General features: G+C 38.9%; 2 protein-coding genes across 4 annotated transcripts in view; both read right to left on the bottom strand.

Moving 5' to 3' along the window:
• ppp3cca (protein phosphatase 3, catalytic subunit, gamma isozyme, a) overlaps window positions 1–2,673 on the bottom strand; it is a 55,590-nt gene extending 52,917 nt beyond the window's left edge. For 2 of the 3 annotated variants that reach the window (XM_041787173.1, XM_041787174.1), the window contains exon 1: window positions 1,941–2,673. In XM_041787173.1, coding sequence (XP_041643107.1) covers window positions 1,941–2,007 — 67 coding nt within the window. In that variant the 5' untranslated portion in view covers window positions 2,008–2,673. The remainder of the gene's footprint in view (window positions 1–1,940) is intronic. The other variant, XM_041787172.1, reaches the window with a different exon arrangement.
• A 3,939-nt stretch (window positions 2,674–6,612) lies between these two features.
• On the bottom strand, window positions 6,613–19,971 carry vps37ba (VPS37B subunit of ESCRT-I a). The gene is made up of 4 exons (XM_041788094.1): window positions 19,795–19,971; window positions 14,536–14,707; window positions 12,554–12,636; window positions 6,613–10,228 (listed from the first exon to the last, which is right to left on the bottom strand). Exons 1-4 carry the CDS (start codon window positions 19,897–19,899, stop codon window positions 9,734–9,736), a joined length of 855 nt encoding a protein of 284 aa, XP_041644028.1. The 5' UTR covers window positions 19,900–19,971; the 3' UTR covers window positions 6,613–9,733.
• Window positions 19,972–20,247: the final 276 nt, after the last annotated feature.

Raw genomic sequence — 20,247 nt, 5'->3', positions numbered from 1 at the left:
AAACAGAGGTTGGATAGCCCCAGTTCTCTCTTCTTGATCTAGATGATAATAATGATATGATGATTCTGGCCTAAAATCAGAGATTTCTTTATCAACCAACCCCAGTAAGAAGTATAACTTCATAAAGCTTTCAAATGCATTACAAGTGCAAAAAGGGTTTATCTTATATGTTTTTCTTCAATGCAATTGTCTATTTTTGACCTACGAATCTAAAAAATTTTGAAGACATATACCAATGGATATGAGCAAGGGTGAAAAGTAACTAATTACATTTACTTAAAGTACTGTGATTGAGTTGCTTTTTGGATACTTGTACTTTTTGAGTACATTATTGAATCAGTATGTTTACTCCTACCTAACCAGAGTAACTATACTTTTACTCTTCCACATTACAACTCAATACAGCTGATGACTGCTGGTGTTCTTTTTCCTTGTGTTTCTAGTAGATCACTGTTGTTTTTGTTTTGAGACATATTTGCACCATGAAGGAAGTTATCCACTGAGTTAGAGCTCCCACTTATGATTTAAGGTGACCCTAGGTGATCGGCGGGCTGATTATAGCGTACCATAGATTAATCAACATCGGCCAAGATGTAGCCAATATATTAACCCTTAGAGCTCACGCGGCAAAGATCCGTTGTGCCTTTCTAATAATGTCTTCCAAGCATGCATAGCTCTACAGAACATACAGAACATTACATAACATTTTCGAGTGAGCCTGGAACTTGGTTGACTTTCCAGAGTCTCTGAGAACAGTGCTGTCCTATACAACAATACGTGACACAGTTTATAAAAACCATGGTAACTAGTCGACCAGTAGCGTCTCTACTGCTCAGAGTAGTAAAGACGCAGGAGTCGAGAATAAACAATGATAAACGCAGCCGTTAATTCACCTGTCCACCATTATCTAATAAAAGACTGTTATACAGCGTTTTCACATCGTCTAAGTTGTATCTTTGTGAAATAAAGATAAATGCAACTGTTAATTCCCTATTAATTCATTAATTGGTATAAATATAAGAATTTGTGTTCATGTACAGTATATATTCTGTGTATATCAATGTTCTTATTTCATATATTGGCCGATGTATCGGTTATCGGCCAATACATCGGATATCTGCCAATGTATCGGATTTCAGCTTTTTTTAGACCCCAATATCAGTATCCGCATTGGCCCCAAAAATCCCATTTTGGGGCTCTAGTGACAATTCTTTATCAGTATGAATTGCCTGCCTATGAGGTTAACCCTCTGCTTTAGTGTTGCTAGAGGTGACCCAACTTGCCACAGATTTACTGCAGCTCTGTCTATAAAATAGTTCTTTCAAAAGTTTAGTTCAGCTATATGTACTGTTGACTAATACAGACATTTTTAAAGTGTTAATTCCAACTCTGTAAGGGTTTGACACTTTCAATTTTGCTGTGCAGTTTACTTTATTATAGAGATCTGTTCTCTTGTTGTTGTTGTCCTAAGTCACTATTTAGTAGTTCAGTAAAGTTTAAATTAGATACTTTATAGACCAGATGTAAGATTCAAACCAGTACTTTCACTTCTACATATGTACATTTTAACCAGAGCAACTATACTTAAGCTTGGGTACAATAGTCATGTACTTTTTCCTCTTCTGAATATGAGTCAGTACCTTTAGAAGATCTTTAATAACTCTCCTGACAAAAATGTGTTTGATTTTAGACTACAGACACCTGAGCATCTCCTAGAGAAAGGGACAGCTGGGATGCCCTTCAAATATCACTATTGTGGTTTACACAAATGTCGGAATAATTTGTTACAGTAAGACTTTTGTTTCAGCTAATGTCATCAAACGATTTAACACAGTATTTTGATCGGGAGGGGTTGTAAGCTCTTAAAGTTACAGGTGGCTTTCCATTATGTTAGCAAGCACTCATGCTGTAGAATCTGGGAGGCTGTAGTTCACACCTACCTTTTATGAGCCGCTCCGTCGTGGACTGTTTCTCCTGTTTGTCTTTGTCTTTATCCTTTCCTGACATCTTTGCTGCGTCCGTAGGCTTATGTCGGGAGTAAAATCTTGTGCAGTTCTCTTGCCAGCTAGCCCGAAGACAAGCTAGCACATCAACCCTGTGGTCAGCTCCGTCTTGATCTACGGTTGTTGTCGAAGGAAATGTTTATTTCCAAAAAGTTGTTTAATACTGCCAGGGAAAGGATCTCCGACTCTATCTGAGGTTTGAATACCGGATAACCTCGCTAGCTTGCAGAAACATTAATGCTAGCAAAAAATCAACGTTTACAGTTAGAGCACAACATAGTATTAGGAAAAGGGCATAAATGTAATAAACACTTTAAAAATCACTGAGGCGACTGGTGCTGAAAGTAATACCTGGTTGCTGTCCAATGGGGAGCTGCCGTTATCAGCTAATCCGATTTAACGTTAGTTAACCTTACTCTTTCTCAGCTAGTTAGCCAGCTAACATCCTAACGTTTGTGTAAAACGTTGGAAACGCAGAGCCAGCAGCAGAAGGTCGGCTCTTCATCTTCTTTGAGGAGAAGCTTTATTCTCGACGAATGACAGCAGCACCTGAAGTTACGGTTATTTTCAAGCTTCAACGCCGAGTGTCCTTCTAAGATGCAGGCAGCTTCTTGACAGTGTATCCTCCCCCTCGGATTAAACTGTAATCTGACAGTGACTGAAGAGCTACAGTGGATTTCCTACAACATGGTGGAGCTAATATGACGTAGCTATGGAAACGTAACACATGGGAAGGTGCTGCGTTCAAAGCAAACACGTTTTTGTTGAAGTGATGTTGCGGCTGTAGTAACATCAAAATGGAACAAAGCTAGTACTTTTAAATTGTATTGCACTGAGTCAGAGATAGTCTGAAACATTACTTTCCCCCGCAATCTTTACTCCAGTTTAATTCTTGTTAATTCTTGTGGGTTGTCTTTTTTTATTCTGTAATGATAATTTCCTCTCATATGATATTACAATGTTTGATGGGCTGTAATACCGGTGACAAATTAATTATGCTACTTTCTGTTCAATGTTTAGACTGTCCTCAGACACATTGAGTAATATCAGTGGCAGGCAGAAATAAACTAGTTTTATTTGGAAATCATGGACAACCTGAAAGAAGAAAGAGAGGAGTTTTGAAACTTTTTATTTTTACATATGTATACTACTTTTGATTTTTCTAAATGCATCAATAGATATGCTCTCCAACATCTTTTCAATGAACTTACACCAACATATTGACTTTAAATACCAACTCATAAGCTTGCTTCGGTTGTAATAAAAAAGAAATGAAGACCTCTTAGCTCTACACGTCTACAGATATCTAGGGACAAGAATTTTACTTATCTCTGCTCCTTTCTGGTCATGGAATGTAAAGAAGTATATATGAAAAATTATGAACTGCACCATGACTGGAATAAATAGAATGAAATGAAATATACAGGTGCATTCAGGTGATTTAATTCAAAAAGTGAAACTTCTATATATTCTACATTAATTTCACACAAATTTAAACATTTCAAGACTTTTTTTTTTGTTTAAATGTTGATAATTACAGCTCACAAAAATCTAAATTCCACTATCTCAAAAGATTAGAATATACCAAAACATCGGTCCAAAAAACAGATCTGTGATACAAAAAGGCTGACCTTCTGGAAAATTATGCTCATTTATGCGCTCATAATTGGTTGGAGCTCTCATAGCAGCCTTCAGCTCATCTGTATTGTTGAATCTGGTGACTTAGTCAATAAATCTTTGTTGTTTGTATAGCGCTAATTCATATATAAATTATGTACACTATTATAAAGTCTATACCACTGATCATCAACTTTTGGCCCAGGGGCCACGTCAGGCCCCCTAAAGCTTGCTGTCCGGCCCCCGAAAGATCGATAAATTCAGGAAAGGAGGAAAAGAAGATTTTAAGAGTTTCTTTTGGCTTTAAATATCTGCAGCTGTTAAATTCATCCCACAAAAATAACATTTAAATAGTTTTAGAATGGCTTAACATTTGATCTGTTTTTTTTTTTCAGGGATTTACTGTCATTATTAATAAGTATTTTAAAAAGGGTTAAGGTTGGCAGAAGTGCTGCAAAAATGACCAGATAAAGTGGTTAAAGAGGTTAAATGTGGCAAAAAAAAAATGGTTAAAGAGGAAAAAAGGCACAAAAGGTATCAAAAATTGGTAGCAAATGACAAAAAGTAATGCAAGAAAGCAATGAAAAGGGGTTAAAAAGTGGAAAAATTGATAAAAGAGTGGCACAAAGGGGATAAAACATGCAGGAAAAGTGGTTCAAAGTAATAAAATATTTCAAAAATTGTGTTAAAGAGGCAACAATGAGCAAAAAGTATCAACAATGGATTAAAAGTGGCAAAAATCGGTTTAAAAGTTACCAAAAAAGTTTTAAAAAAAGTAATGAAAAGGGGTTAAAAAGTGGCAAAAAAAGAATAGTGGCAAAACTTGGATATAAGAGTGTCACAAAGGGGTAAAACATGCAGGAAAAGTGTTTTAAATTGGGTTAAAATCTTTCAAAAATTGTTTAAAAGAGGCAACAAGGGGCACAGGTATCAACAATGGGTTAAAAGTGGCAAAAAATTGGATTAAAAGTTTCAAAAAATGTTGAAAAAATAATAAAAAGGGGTTAAAAAGTGGAAAAATTAGAAAAGTGGCAAAAATTGATAAGAGTGTCACAAAGGGGATAAAACATGCATGAAAAGTGGTTTAAATTGGGTTAAAATCTTTCAAAAATTGGGTTAAAGAGGCAAAAGTATCAACCATGGGCTAAAAGTGGGAAAATTGGTTATTATTGGTGCTAAATGACAACTGGGGAGGGCCCATTCTCTGTGATTTTCAGGGGTCCGGTCTATTCTGTTGTCAGGCCTTTCTCCTTAGGGCCTGCTGTGTTATAGATAATAGGGATAGATTTCACTGTTAATGCCTGAAATCATGTAAAATATTTCTTCAATTTTTGTGTATTTGAATGTCCGGCCCCCAGAGTTTCTGTTGAGACTAAATTCGGCCCTTGTGCAGATGTACTTGATGACCCCTAGTTTATATCCTGTTATAATATAGACCAGCATCTATCACCATGAACACAGCACTAGCAGTATTTAGCCCTGTTACAGTGGTGACATAAACCTTCCCTATTAGAGGGCAGGAGTGAGAGCAGACCAGACTCATGTTGACAGCCTGATTTGCCCTGGGGTTTGAAAGGACTATAGGGAGGGATAGGGGTTGGATAAACGCAAAAGGAGGAGAGGGACAAGAGAAACATTAAAACACCAACTGAAAGACAAATTTTTATGGCTTATGGCTGCCATGGCCATAAACGTATCTCCCATTTTTTAGGCAATTGCTATAACATTTTCCTCTTGGCATTTCTAGAGATTCTCTACAGGTCCTGTAGAGTACAGGGTTCATGTCAGTTGGCTGGCCAATCTAGCACAGTAATACCATGGTCAGCAAACCAGTTTCTGGTAGTTTATCAGTATCAGTAAATCAGAATCTCCATAAATCTTCTCAGCAGATGGAAGCAGGGCTCTTAAATCTACAGGTAGACTGCTGACAGCATCGACTCTGAACTTGATAAAGCACAGTGAACCAATTCTAGCAGATGACATGGCACCCCAAACCATCGAGGACTGTGGAAAACTATTAAAAACTGGACTTTAAGCACCTTGGATTCTGTGCCTCTCTGATCTTCTTCCAGACTCTGGGACCTTGATTTACAAATTAAAGTCAAAATTTACTTTTACCTGAAAACAGGACTTTGGACCGCTGAGAAACAGCTTTAGTCCATGTGAGAAGCTTTTACTTTATCTGTGGTTCAGGATTGGCTTGACTGAACACAACACTTGTTGCTTTGCTTCCCTTGCTTTTTCTGCATGGTGGCTCCTGATCCACTGACCCCAGCCTCAGACCACCTCTTGTGAAGCTCCCCAAAGTTTTTGAATCTAATTTTTTTGACAGTCCTCTGGAGGCTGAGCTTGCCCCTGTTACTGGTGCAGATTTTCTTACTGCACTTTTCTCTTCCAGTCAGTTACATGAATCTACTTTGAAACAACCCCCAGAGAACAGCCTGACCTTTCAGCAGTAGCCTTCTGTGGCTTACCCTACTTGTTAAGGGTGTCAATGATTATCCTCTGGACATTTGTCAAGTCAGCAGTCTTCACTATGATAGTGGTTGTATCTGAACAAGAGTGAGCGAATGAAGGCTCAGGAAAACTGAATGTAGACTATATGGAAATGTAACTTTTTTGAAGTAAATCATGGAAAAAGGTGATCTTTTGCATGACAGTCATTTTTTTTAAATGCACCTGTAGTAATTTTAACAGACAGGCACTGAGGTATAAACTATACCCTTAACTATACCTAACAAAAACAAGCTGAAGGTGGCCAGGAGCAACAGGACTCTCAAGCTTAACATAAAAAGGTCATGCAATATCAACTTAGGAACACTAGATGCTATCATTTTCATTTTTAAAAACATGTTGCCTTGAAAATGTTGCAGCCCTTTCTTTTGAGACTCATACAGAAGCTGCATGAGCCAACTGGAGAATTGGTAGGCATTCAGTGAGATGTTTATGTTGTATAACAGTAATGCAAATGGATAAAAGCTGATACAAAACTTTGAGATTTATTTAATTTGAAAATAACATTGAATTCCACTTAAACATTCAATATACTAAGTAAATACCTACAACATTACATAAAACATCACCAACCACTAATAAACAATGCATATAGAGGATCAGTTGAAAGTAAAAAGCAGCTCAACAGCTTAAAAAAGTACTACAGAGGAATCCTCAGACCAAACACAAAGAGCATGCAGAAAAGAATGATCCGTTGTTAGTTGGTCCATGCTGTTGGATGGAGATGTTAATGTTTATGCCTTTGCAGAATTTGTGGTTTGCCTCATGACAGGTATGCGTCATCTATTCTTTACGTTAGGGTGAGACAGTTTCCCTAAATTATGACATAAAACTTTCCTGAGCCCTGTTATTTTACAAATTAAAAAGGTTTAACAGCAACACGTGCAAAAAAATCTTAATATCAACCCCAGGAAAACCGAAAAGAAATAATACAGGAGTAAAAGAGATGCAGAAACAAAAGCTCCATTAGACAGAAAACATCTTGGTCTCTTGTTTCTTTCAGAAGGCAATTATAGAGTTATACTAAACACGTGGCTGTTATTAAAGTTGTTCGATTCAGATACCAGTATCAGAAATATGCCCGGTACTGCTGAAAATGCAGGTATCGGTATTGGTGAGTATGTTAATGCACTGATCCGATGCCAGCGTTGTCATACATGACAAGAAATGACACTGGCTATTAAAGTTTCAGTGACTGTTGGATCATATATCGTAGCCTCTAAATTTGTTTTTTACTAAATCAATTTTTGATCATTTATTAGCACTATCATGAATGTTAGTGGCCACATTGTTTTCCCAGAATGCTTTGTTAATGACTGCCTGTCGAGCCCGTGTAGTGTAGTTTATCAATGGCAGGCTGTTCTGTCGTCGCATCATGCTGTCAAACTGTGCATGCTTAAACACAAGTGCCTGAATAGAGCAGTGGTTCCCAACCTGGGGTCAAGGGACCTCTAGGGGGGTGCCAAAGATCTAAGGGGGGGTGCTGGACCCTGCCTGTTCTGATGTTGTCAAATTTAGATGTACATATCACTAGCATTGGGCCAAAACTTCATATCCAAAATCACAACTTTTCAGGTAATGGAAAAAAAAACAGATATATTTTGAAATTAATTTAACATTTAATGGTCATAATCAGCATCTTTTTGACACTTTTCATTGCTCTAAAATTGGTTAAAGCCCACTCAAATGCATACAGGGTGACTAATAGGACCCATTTATGAAGGAAAAAGGATTAAAATGATTAAAAATGGTGATACAAGGTTTTGGCCCAACTGAGGTATGAATAGGGGGGTTCTAGGGAAAAACGGTTGGCAACCACTGGAATAGAGCATAATGGAGAGAAAGAGAGGTAGAGAGGCTGTGATGTGTCCCTCTGTGTAATTGTTATTTTAATATTTAGTGGTAAAACCCACAATAATTAGCAGTAAAAACAATTTAAAGGGTCACAGAGAGGCTGAACATTACCATTCTATTTGTTGAGCTATGTTCTGAGCTCCCTGTAGGGCTACAATTGTGCCATTTCTCTACAGCAGTCTGTCCAGAAAGTTTATGCTGGTATCTGATCGGTACCTGAATCGGCCAGTACCCGACGCTCTGTTATCTGAATCGGTATCAGGAAGCGAAAAATGGTGTTGAAACATCTCTAGCTATTATTACTCTATTCTTGCCCTTTGTGCCTAATAAGAAGCTAAACCTGATTAAATGACAGTCATGTTCTTAAAACTGTCTTCTGGTAAAACCAAACAATAGTTGCAGAAGAATAAAAATCAAATCAGTTTTCTTTTTTTTAACGGTAGGTAGGGGGCTACAGATGAGCATGGAGAAACGTGGTATTGTCAGCAGGACATGATAATTTCAAGTGTAGGCACTCTTGGCTCTTCAACAGTGCAGAGCTACAGCCTTTGGGAAGAGAGGTGTTTTTATTGCACCTGAAAAAGTTTCCTCCCAAAGTCAAAGTGATCTTGCAAAATCTCCGTGTAGAAGTCGGGCCAACATCTTTACACACAAACACGCGCACACGCACATACACACATGTGGGGAGTCTTTGGTGTTTAGTGTAAGAGAAAACTGAACAGGTTTATCAGAGCCAGTGTGTTGGCTTCCTCTCTTATCCCAACTTACAGTTTTAAAGACAATGGACATCAACCAGGAGTGTTTAATAACAGCAGTAGCCTGCAGAAAATGACACGCATATGGAGTGTACTCTACAGCCTTTGCATAAATCCTTCATTTCAGGCAAGGGTCAACAGGTAAGCTGTTTGTGACAATTGCTCTGCTGGAATCCTCTCCCTGAATTCTCTTGTGACTTGTGCCCTGAACTGGACAGTCAGACATCTTGAACCAGGAAGATCTGGAGTCTCATAAGACAAATGCACAAAGAGATCCACCTACCAAAGCTGTCCACATTAATCACTTTTTCTATCCTGGCAACTATCAAGATTATTAGTACAATCTCATAGAAAGATAGTGAAGTTCAAATATTTCCATGTACCTAGTGGATTTTATATATATGTATATAAAATCACAGTATAGTTGCAGTTTGGCCAGAATACATTGCTGCACAGTAATTAGGGTCTCTCATTGCTTGCATATACATTATTAGTAAATTAGTGTGCTGCAGATAGAAATGACTTATCTTATCAGTCTGAATGATTTCGTGCCCTTTAAAAGCATTAAGAACAAATCAGACAGAGGGCGAGAGACAAGAGAATTATGGGCATGCAGAGCTTAGGAGACTATCTGGAGACAGAAAGTGCAGATAAATGAAAAATCCCAGCTCAGTGACTTTAAGAAACACAAGTGTGTCTGTACAGCCCGCAGAGGGCCCTTTTACTGAAGACACTGAGGCTAGAACCACTCTAGGCTGATGCTGTCGCATCTTTCTTGTCTAGATTGTTGATGCGACAGAGAGAAGAGTGCAAATTCAGAGATTTGCCTCAGCTAAACATTAGCAGAGCAGCCAGAGCAGGTCAGTCCATGTGTTTTGATGGGTCGTATTTTCAAAAGGCTGATGACATAGAAGAAATGCTTCTGGAGGAGATCCAGTTGTGGAAAGTCTAAGACACCCAATGTGTCTTCTCAGTGGCATCTGCTCTGAATTACTGGATGATGAAGCCAGGCTGCGGAGCCATACGAGGACTGGGCCTCTGAGGCAGTGCAGGTGGGTACTGAGATAGGAAGTGGTTGGGGTAGCCAGAAGAGACATTAGGAAAGGGTTGGCCTGTTCTAGGAGGGATTGGCGGGTACGGTGATGCTGAGAAGGCCGGAGGCTGGGAGGAAGCAGAAGAAGCGCTGTTTAGAATTGGGGCTGGCTGGGTGGGAGGAGGTGGAGGTTTCCTCTTAGCCTGGGCAGGGGAGGAGCTGCTGCTGGACTCCGTTAGATGAGCGGAGGATGAGGCTCTGGCTGCTGCTGACATATCCTGAGATCGTGAGGATGGGACGGGTGCTTGGGGGAGCTGCTGGCCCTGCAGCACCATCTCCTGCAGCTTTTCAATCTTAACCCTCCTCAAATGTGCCAGCTTTCTATTGCTCTGATAGGCGTCAATGAAGGAGTCTAGCGTCATGTCACCATCCAGGAAGGAATCAGCCATATTCTGTGGAACACAAAGGGACATTTGGAACAGTTTTAGTCAGAAAATAGTGTTATTTGTAGGGATGTTCTTATGCGTATTTAAATTGAGTTTAACCGACAATACTTGAACAGTCAAATTCATCTCTGGGTCACTGTGTTAGCCATGCTGTACAGAGTGTATCAGGCTCACATCACACCTGCTAACTTTAGCAGCTAGCTCCGCCAGCATTTGTTTCTTTTTGCAGATTAATATCGTGCTTTGATATGTGGCCTCTTTTCACTTTGGTTGAGAAGTTATACATGAGCCCAACACTCGACAGCCTGTATACCATTTTATTTCCATTTATTACTTAAAAACTGTCATACTGAGCTGTTCCTACTACATGCTAACTGCTAAGCTTCTCATGTTTACGTCCAGTGAAGCGCCAGGGGAAAGCTCAGACAGGAAGGCAGCAGCCATTCACTAATGCTACAGTGGCTCCTAGTGGCAGGAGGTTTATTACAGTCTGCACGAGCATTTTAGACCAGGATTTCAAGCCTGTGTTTATTAAAATTATTGGTAAGTAGTCTAACCGGCTCACAAATCTCGTGCTAGCTAATTTGATTAAAAAAAACTGAACCATTTAACTTCACACATCCCTAGTTATTTGACTCCAAAATTCACCAAAACATCCAATCTTAGTCAAGAAGTTGAAAATAAAATTCAGGGAAATCACAATCACACCAAATCAGACTCTCATGACCTGCTACAATAGTTCAAAATATTAAAAGATCATTTAAAAGTTATTACTTTTATTATTGATTGATTTGGGAAAATTATCTAATCACAATTAATTTTTAAAACACTGCTATAGCAATTATGTGCAGTTTTTAGTTCCTTGTCTTACATATTTTTTAACAAACACAAGCAATAAATCACTAAATAAAATACTAACTCATGTGACGTCTTAGCCAATCAGATAGTGTTATGGGTGGCACATTAAGTGAGAGGCTGAGGAAGAGCTGAGCCAGAGGGGAAAACACAGATGCAGCAGAGCCAAAGTAGCAGACTTTTTAATTAATCTTATCGTGAACAGTGGAATAAAACACTGATACGGTGATTGGTTGACCCCTAATCTGCTGTACAAATAGCAAGCCGAGTCAGGTCAAGCTTTATTTATAAAGGCAAGATATACACAGGGCAACACAACAGGCCCCATTAACCATTATCTTCCTGAGGTTTTTCTTAAAATTTTCCTCAAGAAAAACCTGCCTGGGATTCTTGACATATTCTTAAACTGCTGAATTGTCTGCAGCTGTGTTTCTGAGTTGATAAATTCCAGGTGCTCATATTCTGGAAGTATGGCCACGTTTCTCCTAACTGCCTAACTAACCTGAAGTGGAAACTACAGTCACCATCGCCCCTTGCATACCCACCATCCTTTGTGCTCCACTTGCTGGTTTGATCTAACAGTGTGAAAATGGTGGAAGCTAGGAGTAGCAAGGGAGAATCAAGCACAAAGTTTTGGAGGTTGTGGAGTCTCCTGCGACTTTTAAATCCCTCATGTGGAAGCATTTTGGTTTACCCGTGTAAAGAAATGAAAAAGAAGAAAAGGTGACGAACAAAAAGAAAACAATATGCAGGCACTGCTTGACTGCAGTGACACACTTGATGGGGAAGAGTGGCATGAAGAGCCACTTGGCAAATCATCCTGAATCATTCCAGACAGTTCTACATGGATTGACGCAGTTTGGCAGCAGCCAGCCCTGAAAACAGACCTGCAGTTTATCTCTAAGGAAACAGTGTGGAGTGGGGCTTCAGGGACATGCTGGTGCTGGACTGTGGGCACAGGCAGTGGAACTGCTCCAATTGACTAGGGAGGGATTGATTTGCTTAAAGGCATGATTCACCGCAGCCATAATATGTGGAAATTGGAGGTTATGCAGTCAAATGAAAAAAAAAAAATAAGATGGTACAAAATTCCCCTTACACACAATTGTTTAAACTTGACCTATCTAGCAGGGAGAACACTTTTGATAAAATCCCATTGAACAAACTGGGGCAAACTGTGACCCCACTGTGCAAAATTTCATGAGCAATATCCCCCTCCAGTAAAAATCTAAGCTTTATGTGCATATTCATATTCTTGTATCTTTATGTACTATTTACTGTGAAGACTGAATTTCTTTCTAGAAGTTTCATTAGTAACTGTATTTTTGTATTTGTTCCATGATTGGTTAGATTTAGGACAACCACAAAAAAAAAGAATCTGATTCAAACTGTTACAATTGACAACTGTGAAGACAGGTATGTGAATTTACAAATTATTCAACTGATGGATGCATCGCCCATATTAATTATGCTTACCTCTGTGTCCTCCTCTATTTTAGCTCCCTCAGCCTGCAGTAAGGCCAGCAGAGTCTCCAATGAAGTGTTTCCTGACTTATGGTCTGTTGGGTAACAAAACAAAACAAAACAAAAAATAAATGATATTTTAATGACATGCTCAGTTCAGGTTGTTCAAGTCTTGTTAACATCTAGGCAGATGACAAGATTTATGACAGATCCAAAAGAACAGTGCAGAATATTTGAACGATTCAGTCCGATTACATACAACCCATGAGCCCCACCACAAATGTAATATAATTAACCAAAATTTAACTGTAGTGATTAGTATTTAGAAGGGCAAAGAAATAAGCTAAAATATCGATAGTAATGTTTTAGGCATGGTTTGGTGTCGTCAAATCCTAGGTTTGAGAAGCTTCTTCTCTTGAGGTAAACATGTTGGTTTGTGGGCAAGGATGTTGGTGAGAGCTGTCACCCCCCCCCCCCCCCGCAATCTACAATTGAACCTAATTCTTATTTTTTTTGCTGGGGGGGGGGGGGTGTTACTCCTTTGTAGAATAATTTGAGGGAGAGAGTAAATCCACAACACTGACAGATCAAAAAGAAAATAACTTTAGTTTCAAGAAAAGATTCCAATGTAAAGTAAGAAAAAGATCTTTGTGGCATGTGCAGGTGCATCTAAAAAATATCATGTAAGAGTTCTTTTTCTATGATTTACTTCAAAAAGTCTAATATATCACAGACTGGGCCAACTACAGTATTACTGCTAGTTTTAAATAACACTAGATGGAACCAACTATAAGGTTCACTAATGTTAGTTTAAAAAACAATAATGGTATATCAGGAAAACCTATAATAATAAAACACAGACTTTGTGCTCCTTTGTCATCCACCAACCAAACCTGTACCAAACTGTGACCTCTGTGAATCATTACACCCCTAAAATGCATCATCTTGAACACATTCGTTCAAGGCTTTTAATGTCAAATAATAACGTACAGCTCTTTTGTGAACAGCAGACTGGAGAAGACGATGCCCTCTTCAAAACAAATAGGGGTTTTGTTGTAAATTGGGAATCGGTTTGAATAGAAAATACTGAAAGATTCACGTGTCTATTGTTAACTTTCCAGTCACATTCAACTGCATGTGATTTGGCGTTTTGAGGGTGGAGAGTCTGGTTGTTGGTGAACAGACTGTCAGTGTGTGGTGAGTTGTGTTTGTCATCTTGTTCCACACCACAAACTCTGAGAAGAACAGTTAAATCCCTCACATATAAAAAATGGTGAAGATTTTTTTAAAAACCTTTTAGAAAATCATATTTTTGTGCCAGGATAAAGGATTGTCAGAGTACTTTACATCTTATTACAATGGAAACTGGAACTTTTTCAACCCCAGTGGAGTTATGTAACAACAGATCGTGCCGCAACACAACAAAAGCCTGGGAAACAGGCAAACTTGTAAAACCTGTCCAGCAGTGCTGAAGAGCAACAGAACAAGCTAGTTAGATGGACGGCTAGATAGATATTTGTATAGACTGAAAGATTCGGCTGCTTAGCTCCAGTAACTATGTAACTGGTTAATATGTCCATTTACAGCATTATTGTTTAGTCTTTTAATTGCCATCACATAATTCACACATCTTTAGCTATCTAGTGGTGTTTTGTCACTTACTAAAGCAATATTTCAGGTTATTGATTTGTTTTTTGTCATGTTTCTGTTGCTCTTACAGTGGGGATAACACTAAAAACCTGCAGAAATGATGACCAATGATAAGAAATATTGGTAATGTAAGTTTAGAGTATTCTGATATTTGCCAAATTTGAAGATCCCATTTTTGTTTGTATTTAGTTCATGATGACTTCATGTACCTCCAAATTTCCCCTCCAGGTTTCAATCAAGTGTTATCTTATAAAAGAGCTTTCACATTCTACATGGGTTAGGCTTCTGTTAACCGATCATAAAAATAGTGTCTTATTCCCTTAATATCAGCACTGCTACTTTACCAAGAGTGGACTTCCGGAGCTGATAGGACTCAAAGCTTTCCTGAAGGCAACTGTAGCGCTTGGTGAGCTGCTCTTTCTTTAGCTCCAGTCTGGGCTGCAGAGCAAGGTTTTGTTCTGCCAAGGTTCGGTTGCTGACCAGTGTTTTCTCCTTGCTGTTCTGGACTTCCTGCATCTGTGAGAGAAGAATGAAACCATGTCAGAAATGTCTCTGTGTTTGCAAAGAAATCTACCCTTTCCCGTAATGCATTTATACTGAGGGAAGTCAATGGCCCTCATTCACCAGTCATGCTTGGGAAGATATGTCTACTTAAAAACCACTAGCAGTGAGATTCTGACATAAACTGAAGTTTCTTTTCCTTGGTTTATTGGAAGCTAAAGCAAAGGTGCACAGACCCCAGGAAGGATGACGGATTGGGATTTCTATTTTTTCCTGGTATAGCCTTCCAATACCAATATCCTTTTTTAAAATATTACTGACATCAGCAAGTTTTTTTGTTCCTATTCTTTGAAGGACATTCAATTTTTATGTTTGTCATAAAACACTGACTGCATATTAATGTTTTTCTTTAAAATCTTCCAAACTGCACTTGTCTACATGACCCGCTTCATTTTAACGCAAGCTGGGAACATTTTGTGCCCCCCAAACATCCCACTGTTTTCTTGTTTACTTCTATACCTCAAGTAAGGTGGAAATGTTTTTACATTTGTTAAGTAGAAAAAAAATGTTTCCAGAACAAAAGGTGAAGATGGGAAAGGCCAACCAAGCAGTGGGCTGTCGGAAGACCCTAATTTCAGAAAAAATGCCATGAAAAGTAGTTGCCCCACTGCATGTCTAGATTGCAAACCCTGCAATCTAGACATGCAGTGGGGAAAAAAACTACAGAGAAAGGAAACTGTTTAGAAAAGATGGAAAAAAACATTTTTAAAACAAAAAAAAGGAGGTCACAAACAAAAGTCCTCCTCGAGCGTTCTTTCCTCTGGAGGAAGTGAGCCAGCCTCTAGGCCCTCTACCTACTGATCTAAAGGTCCCGTCCTCTTCTATGAGAGCAGATCACACTCAGGTGTTCTGAGGAGACCAGAGGGCTTTCTCAGTTGTTTACTTGGCGTCCCTCACTCGTGTTGTTTTCTAGGGTCTTAGCTCCTCCCAGGTTGGATTTCAAAGAGAGATGCAAGGAAGAGACACAAGTGCTGTTTCTCAAAGTCAAGGAAGGATCCTGGAATGGCCTTCAAAAGGTTCCTTATAAATGTGGCACCATTAAAGAGGGAAATAAACAGGCTTTCCAATGATATAAGATTTACACATCATACATCATATGATTATATGATGATTTGATAGCATATTAGATGGTGTTGGGTAAAACTTGTTCAACACTGTTGAATGGGTGTGGCTATTCCACTGATATAATCACACACACTCACTAGCCTGTACTAAATGTGTGTGCAGCAGCATAACTGGGAGGACTCTGGCCTTGCCTCTGTAGGACCTGACTCAGAAGGATCCTTCTTACAGAGGAAGGATCCTGGACTTTGAGGAACAGCAAGAGCCTTAGGAGGATAATTTCCTAAATGAGAAACCCTTTAATTCTCATCGTCTGTCTGGGCGATATCACCCTCAGATAACGAGCTGCACGGCTGATTTACCGCAAAGCCTGTAGTGCAAACGTTCAAAAAAATCCCTTTTTTTAGAATTTGTCTCAAAACTTTTTAGATTATTTTGCATAAATATGGTAGCTCTAGACATACAATTTTTCCAACAGGAAGCAATCAATATTTACATGAATCATTTTTTTACATAGCTTGTTATCAGTGGTATTACTTTAGCTGATAAATCGAATAATTTAATCTTCCTTTTAAATATCCTCATCTATACACATCTGTGTCAATGGGTTTAACAACTGAGGCTTTTTATTTTACATCCTTGTGGTCTGCACAATAATCTGCCATGGAGTTCAAGATGTTGATCAATGTATTAAAAACAATAAACGAACTGCTGCCTTAAGTGATGCCACGGTTCTTTCAGATTAAATTATCCTGCATAAAGTTGTTTAGTGTATCGATGTTTTTATGAGTGTTTAACTGTCATAACTGAAGCAGATCAGCACCATGAGAATAAAATATAGAAAGTCCTGAATGTGCAGGTGCAGGTTTTTCTGCAGATCCCGTGTCTCTTAACCAATCACGCTTAGTCAAGAGACTTCCACAGGGAAACTGCTGTTTCCTTGCTCTGAACTTCTCCAGAAGCCTCCTATTTCCTCCAGCCCTACGTCTTCCAAGCGCATTTAAGGAGTTGGAAGATTTCTCATCCTGGCAGAGGGAGACAGTCGAGGAGGGAGGATGCAAGGATGTGCAAATTATAAAACAAGAAGGACCCCAGAGAACCAGTGTGAGAGACAACAGGCTGCAGATCAGGCCACATGTAATTGAGGGGAGTTCATATGAAAAGATGGAGGGAAGAACAATGCAGTCCAATGACATCACTACCCAGATTGCACTGCACAAAAATAGCAGCTTATTTGTTTAGAACATCAGTGTTTTTCTTTGTACAACATACATAAAGGAAAAATGTTGCTGCTAGAACTGAGTGGCGAGTCAGCTGTTTGGCTGTCAGCTGGTCCTGGAAAAAAGATAAAACTTAATAAATCCCTGAAGGGAAATTGAGTTGTGTCACTCTGCTGCTGATGCGTGCAAAACATAAGCAAAAACAGTAGCCGTGTAAACAACTACTCAGCAATAAAAGGATGGACGTGCGTTTTTAGGCTTTACACTTTACAGTCAAAAAGAGAACAAGAGGGAAATTTCTTTAAAAATGTGAAGAATGAAGAATAGAAGTTGTGATCAAATATTCTATACACAGTTCTCAAGAAGGTTTCAGAAATTATCAGCTAGACAAGTCCTGAGTAAAATTCTGTCAAGAAGGGATTCACGATAATTATGGACACCGATAAATTATCAAACAATAATGTAAATACTTTATATTATTTAAAGGGAGACTTCAACATTTTGGCAAATTCGTCCATTGCCATAATCCCTATAGTCTTAGTAACAGGTCGTTACCTTCAGTTGTCGGTGCAAGCTGTTTTTAAATCGGCCGCTGCTGAGTTCGGACCTACTATGCCAACTCAATGTAAGCAGACGGTATTCCGGCTTTCCCTCATCAAACTCATCAAATACACAATCCAACAACTCCAAAATGCTCTCGTGGACAAGTTGTGACCTGTACATTCACACTAAGAGCTGCATGAAAATAAAATACTGCAAAAATATGACAAACATGAAGGCAAGACTAATGCTAAATCAGCCAAACAGTTGAAAAATGGTATAGATCACAATATATCGCAATACTCATTGTATTGCAAAATGGTTAAAATGGCAATAATATCAAATTGTGACCTAAGCCACTGGTGATTCCCACCCCTAGAAAAACTGCTCAAGTTTTAACACAACAGACCTTCTAAGTCACACGAGTCATCCTAATAGACAATTTACAGAATACAAAGTGGGAATAGCTGCTAGCATTAGCTGCTAACATCAGGACCAAGCTGAAGGCTAATGCCAGGCAGAGTGCCGATTTAGAAGGCATTTAAAACTGCATAAAGTTTCAGAAAACCAAAAAGGCAAGTCTGAAAAAATGGTAAAATCAGTCTCCCAATCTGCTGCTTCTTTTTAGACGTGGTCCTTTCTGCTCTCACTGATGTGGTTTTATTCAGTCTGATCGACAACATCAGTGACATCAGTTTAACCACAGACAACAGAATTTTTGATTACCGTAACACTTTACATTTTTACCTTCCCTTGTTAAGACTTATGTCCGAACATATTTTGAATTTCTCTTTAAGTTCTAATTGAAAATAACACCACACCTCTCCATGTATTAAGCATGACAGCCAGTTGTCATTAACCTTGATGTGTTTTATCTGAAGACAGATAAGCAACAGGATTTAACTCTGTACATTTTACTGAAGAATACACATTTCTTGTCTTTTTTGTATTATGTGTTTTTCACAGGGAAACATGCCTGATTTGATGTATGTCGGCTGAATTCTTGTTTATCATGGAGAAAGTGAAAAAAAAAACATTTAAAACCAAAGTTTGTGGTGTCTTGGTTTGCGGTGTTCTGTGTTTGGTATAGGAATGCCCTAGTTAAAGTTAGTTAGTTCTACCCCCAGATGTGCATTAATACATACAACTTATCTTTAAAATCTACAATTATATGAAAAGGCATTTAATTATTGGCCAACAGGAGTAGGACATTTTAATGCATCAGTATCTGTTAAAAATGAATAATTATCGTGCATCACTGCGGTCTAGATTTCTTTGCCCTCTCTCTGCAGCTAAGGCCAGGTTTTGGCTGGCTCTATGTCACTTGAAGGCTTATAATAAATGTGAAAAAACTGAGCTGATAAGCAGCTGCTTATCATGTCATGGACAGACTCTTATAAAACTGCAGAGCAGGGCAGTATTTATGGGAAATTACAGGTTTACAGCATGAAGTAGGCTACAGCTATGCCCTGTATGTATCTGTTTGGAGGCCAACTTTGCCAGTCACTATAGGCCTATGTTCCTCATTTAGTAGGCCTACCTGAATGTATACAATAATCTGATGGCTTTACATAGCATTCATACATGTGTGAATAAAAGCCCTGCTCCCGATGCTGTACGTAGCTGCTACTCCTAGTCCTGGCTGTACATTCAGATGGTTAAGGGGTCAAAAATCAGCTGATGATTTAAGGAAGTGTCTTATTTGGAAAAGGTTTACCTCTGCCGACAGCTCTATCATCCATAAAATGGCAGACTACTGAATGTAGATCAGGATGACGAGCTGCCTGAAAGGAGGGTCGTGGTTTGGATGATTTTTTTAAATTATTTTGAAAGATGAGCAGTGAGCTAAAGCAGCTGTTAACGTGTTACGTTCGCATTTACAGCTGAAGCAGACTTTGGTGCCTGATAAGTATAGTTTCACGATGTCGTAAACTGGGATTCCTGGTGGGTTAAAACTTGAGACAATTATTCTCCTGCTCGACCCTTGAACGGCGGTTGGTAGCTTAAGCTTTCAGAACAATGAGTCTTCGTTGACAACACATAGCCTATAGAATACACGGTTCAAGCCCGAACATCGAAACAAGCGACCATTTCCGCAAATGTAACAGGCGAATGCACGGAGAGAACAACAAAGGGTTGAGGGAGAAACAGTGACCAAGGAAAGGGAGTCGCTTGCTAGCGCTGGACTAGCCTCCAGAACACTCAGATAGCTTGACATACCTCATCCATCTCCTGGACCATTTTCGTAAGTTTCTCGTCGTCCTCCAGGAATTCGTTGAGCTGTGTCATTGTGTAATCACTAAACTTGGAGTTTAAACTAGACATTGTGGCAGTGGTAGTCTGGTTCTCGACGTCTGCGATCCCTTTCCTCGGTATTCAGATTGTGACAGCTGACTGCGCCTGCTTTACCGGAAGTAGTCAGAGCAGACAGGCCTGGTGCCGTCTTCACATCCTGTTAGAGATGTTTTTCATTTATCCTCTTTATACCCTGCATGCAAATATGAGCACATTACATTCTGGCTTTCCTGCAACATAGTATTAATTTCTAGTATTTGAATTAAAAAAATGTCTGGAATGTCACTTGAAATACTAGAAAATCTGCAATTACATTTTCAGGAATTTTCATTGGTATTTTTGGGAATATATCTCGGAAATTTTCAAGTATTTTGATGG

Source organism: Cheilinus undulatus, linkage group 5, assembly GCF_018320785.1.
Source record: "Cheilinus undulatus linkage group 5, ASM1832078v1, whole genome shotgun sequence".
Taxonomy (NCBI): Eukaryota; Metazoa; Chordata; class Actinopteri; order Labriformes; family Labridae; genus Cheilinus; species Cheilinus undulatus.
This window is presented reverse-complemented; position numbering and strand designations above follow the sequence as displayed.

What these genes read in the sequence shown, in the direction of transcription:
- vps37ba (XM_041788094.1), bottom strand. Translation starts at nt 19,899, where the DNA reads ATGTCTAGTTTAAACTCCAAGTTTAGTGATTACACAATGACACAGCTC. An exon ending in TGGTCCAGGAGATGGATGAG is followed by an intron (nt 14,708 to 19,794) that starts GTATGTCAAGCT and finishes CTTCTCTCACAG; the next exon opens with ATGCAGGAAGTCCAGAACAG. An exon ending in AAATAGAGGAGGACACAGAG is followed by an intron (nt 10,229 to 12,553) that starts GTAAGCATAATT and finishes TGTGTTCCACAG; the next exon opens with AATATGGCTGATTCCTTCCT.